At 32.1% G+C, this 2,747-nt stretch overlaps 1 protein-coding gene across 5 annotated transcripts in view; it reads right to left on the reverse strand.

The window, feature by feature from the left end:
- Positions 1-2,747, reverse strand: part of LOC107548698 (AN1-type zinc finger protein 5-like) — a 12,780-nt gene that overhangs the window by 5,032 nt on the left and 5,001 nt on the right. For 4 of the 5 annotated variants that reach the window (XM_016229512.1, XM_016229490.1, XM_016229506.1 and 1 more), the window contains exon 5: positions 416-523. In XM_016229512.1, coding sequence (XP_016084998.1) covers positions 416-523 — 108 coding nt within the window. Of the gene's footprint in view, positions 1-268; positions 300-415; positions 524-2,747 lie in introns of all 5 variants that reach the window. The other variant, XM_016229520.1, reaches the window with a different exon arrangement.

Consider the following 2,747-nt stretch of genomic DNA (forward strand, 5'->3'; position numbering starts at 1 on the left):
TATATATATATATATATATATATATATATATATATAAATAATGTAACTTATTTCTTTGATGGCAAAGCTGAATTTTCAGCAACCATTACTCCAGTCTTCAATGTCACATGATCATTCAGAAATCAATCCAATGTGCTGATTTTGTGCTCAAGAAACATTTCTTATTATTATCAATATGTTTGCATGGATGCAAATGTTTTATATGTGTGAACATAGGGAATGGTAATAAGACTGCACAAAAGTGAATATTTGAGCTGGAATACAAAACCTAGAAGGAGACCATCTGCTGACTCTCTCAACTAAAAAGGAAAATAAACAGATTTGCAGTAAAGCTGTACACTGTAAGATTAGAAGTCTGCTAAAAGTGTGTCCCAGCCCTCATTCAAGAACAAAAAGCTCTTCCCTTGGTTCTTACCCGTGAGGCCAACTTTTTTCCTACAAGCAAAGCATCGATTCTTCTTTTTGTTCTTGTCAGGAGTCTGATCTCCGTCTGAAGAAGCCTGTGCAGCTTCCCCTACTGGCCCTGTGATTACAGACATGGTCAGCCTCATTTCTAAAACACAAACTTCCAAGCTTCTGAGGCTACATGATACTCTGACACTCAGATCAATAATTTAATGAATCATCAGTATTCATGTCTTCGCATAAAGAGAACTGAATGGAGCTCTTTTGTTTAGAGTTGTTCAAGTTTTTCAAGGTTTGTTTCTTCTTTCAAAGGGATCATGAACTGCATTTTTTAAAATTATTTTATAACGTTCTCTGAGGTTCACTTATAATGTTAGTGTGATTTTACATTAAAAAAAACATCATTTAGAATTAAAATTATTTTTGTTATTTAAAATATTTTCGAATTATTTTTGAGCCTCTCTGCAGAAGAGGTCTGTTTATATAGGCGGGGCACATTCAAGACTCGCAAGTGAACGCCCACTGCTATGAATGAATGACTAACAGTTTTGCTTATTAAAATAACAGATGGACGCTGCTGTGCCGCAGTCTGAATGCAACATGGGTCATTTTAACATATACGTTAAAAACGTATAAATACTCAGTATATATGAAACGGAACTTTGTCTGGAACAGGCAATGAAATAGTGGTAAAAACATGTTTACTCACACTTATGTGTTGCGACATTACTGTTGGATCCACTCTAGTCAGACTCAGCACTGCATCATCATTTACTTTCAGTCTCTCTGAAAAGCCTGCATCATACTGTCTTGTTGCAAATCCGTAGCAAATTAAAGCAAACAAACAAACAGCGTTTCACTGACACGATCTGGAGCTCTTTGCTAATTTTACTGTGTTTACACCGGAAGCGAGTGGCGCAACGCGACTATAGACAACAGAACCCCTTATAATCGGCGATTCTGTCTACACTGGATGCTGGATGATAACTGGATGCTTGTTGGATGCAAGCAGCGATGATGGGCCCAAGCCAGCACAACCGTGGCATCAGGAAAACGGTGCACAGCGGGCACATGCATTTACAGTAACCCTCTGGCAGTCTGGTTTTAAGGGATACAGCAATAAAAGGGTTACACTAGAACATCAAGAGTGTGAAACACACACACACAGAAAACAATATATAAAACTTTGGTAACACTTTATAAAGTTTCATTTGTTAACATTCATTAACTATATTAGTTAACATGAACAATAATTATATAGCATTTATCAATGTTAGTTAATATTAAGTTCAAAACTTACTGATAAATTAATTTAAAGTTGTATGTTAACATTAGTTAATGTACTATGAATTAACGAACATTTTTATTAAGTAACATTAAAAGACATTAATAAATGCTGTAAAAATATATTGTTTATTGTTAGTTCATGTTAGTTAATGCATAAACAAATGTTAACAAATGAGACCTTATTGTAAAGTGTTACCAAAACCTTTTAGAATCTATAAGAATTTTTTAAAGATTTTAATTATCTATAAGCATTTGTGAAATAATTATATAAAGCTATATTACCAGTACAGTACATATTAACTCATTTTAGGTATTTGTATGTCATTCTAACTATTTGAACTGGGCAGTAAAGAATCAGGCTTAAAAGATTTCTTATCCAATGACAACCATAGTATTACATAGTGCAAATTTTGTCAGCTATTTTCATTTTAGTCTTAGTCTCGGGCTAAAATGTCCTTGTTAGTTTTTATCATATTTAGTCAACCTTATCCTATTTAGTTTTAGTCAACTAAAAGTCTCAACATTTTAGTCTAGTTTTAGTCAATGAAAACTTGACATTTTAGCAATAAGATTATTATTAATTAACCGTACAACAGTATTAATTTTGGCAGCGATTTTTTATTTAGTCTTAGTCTTACTCAATGTACATTTTAGTTATCGTATTCATGTTTATTCAATGAAAAGAATTAGTATTTTAGTCAAGTTTTTTAGTCAATGAAATAGTCACATTTTCGTCATTCTGTATAATGGTTAAACTGATAAAAATTAATTTTTTCTCAATTTATAATTGTAATGATTGTTGTCATTTGAGAAATTTACTTTTTCATTTCAGGTAGGCCTACTGCACTTTCTCCAGTAAGCACAAATAAATAGAATGTGGACACATACATGGTGTATTTTACCTCATCTAGTGTACTGATTTATTATAGGCTTTTTATTATATAAATCAACACCAAAGACTTATGCAATCTCTAAAACAAACAAAAAATATTATAACAGTGAAATTCCTAGTAATTCCATAATTGCAATAGTCTATTTCTCTATTAAAACAACAG

Source organism: Sinocyclocheilus grahami, unplaced genomic scaffold (genome assembly GCF_001515645.1).
Source record: "Sinocyclocheilus grahami isolate Dianchi unplaced genomic scaffold, SAMN03320097.WGS_v1.1 scaffold16.1, whole genome shotgun sequence".
Classification (NCBI taxonomy): Eukaryota; Metazoa; Chordata; class Actinopteri; order Cypriniformes; family Cyprinidae; genus Sinocyclocheilus; species Sinocyclocheilus grahami.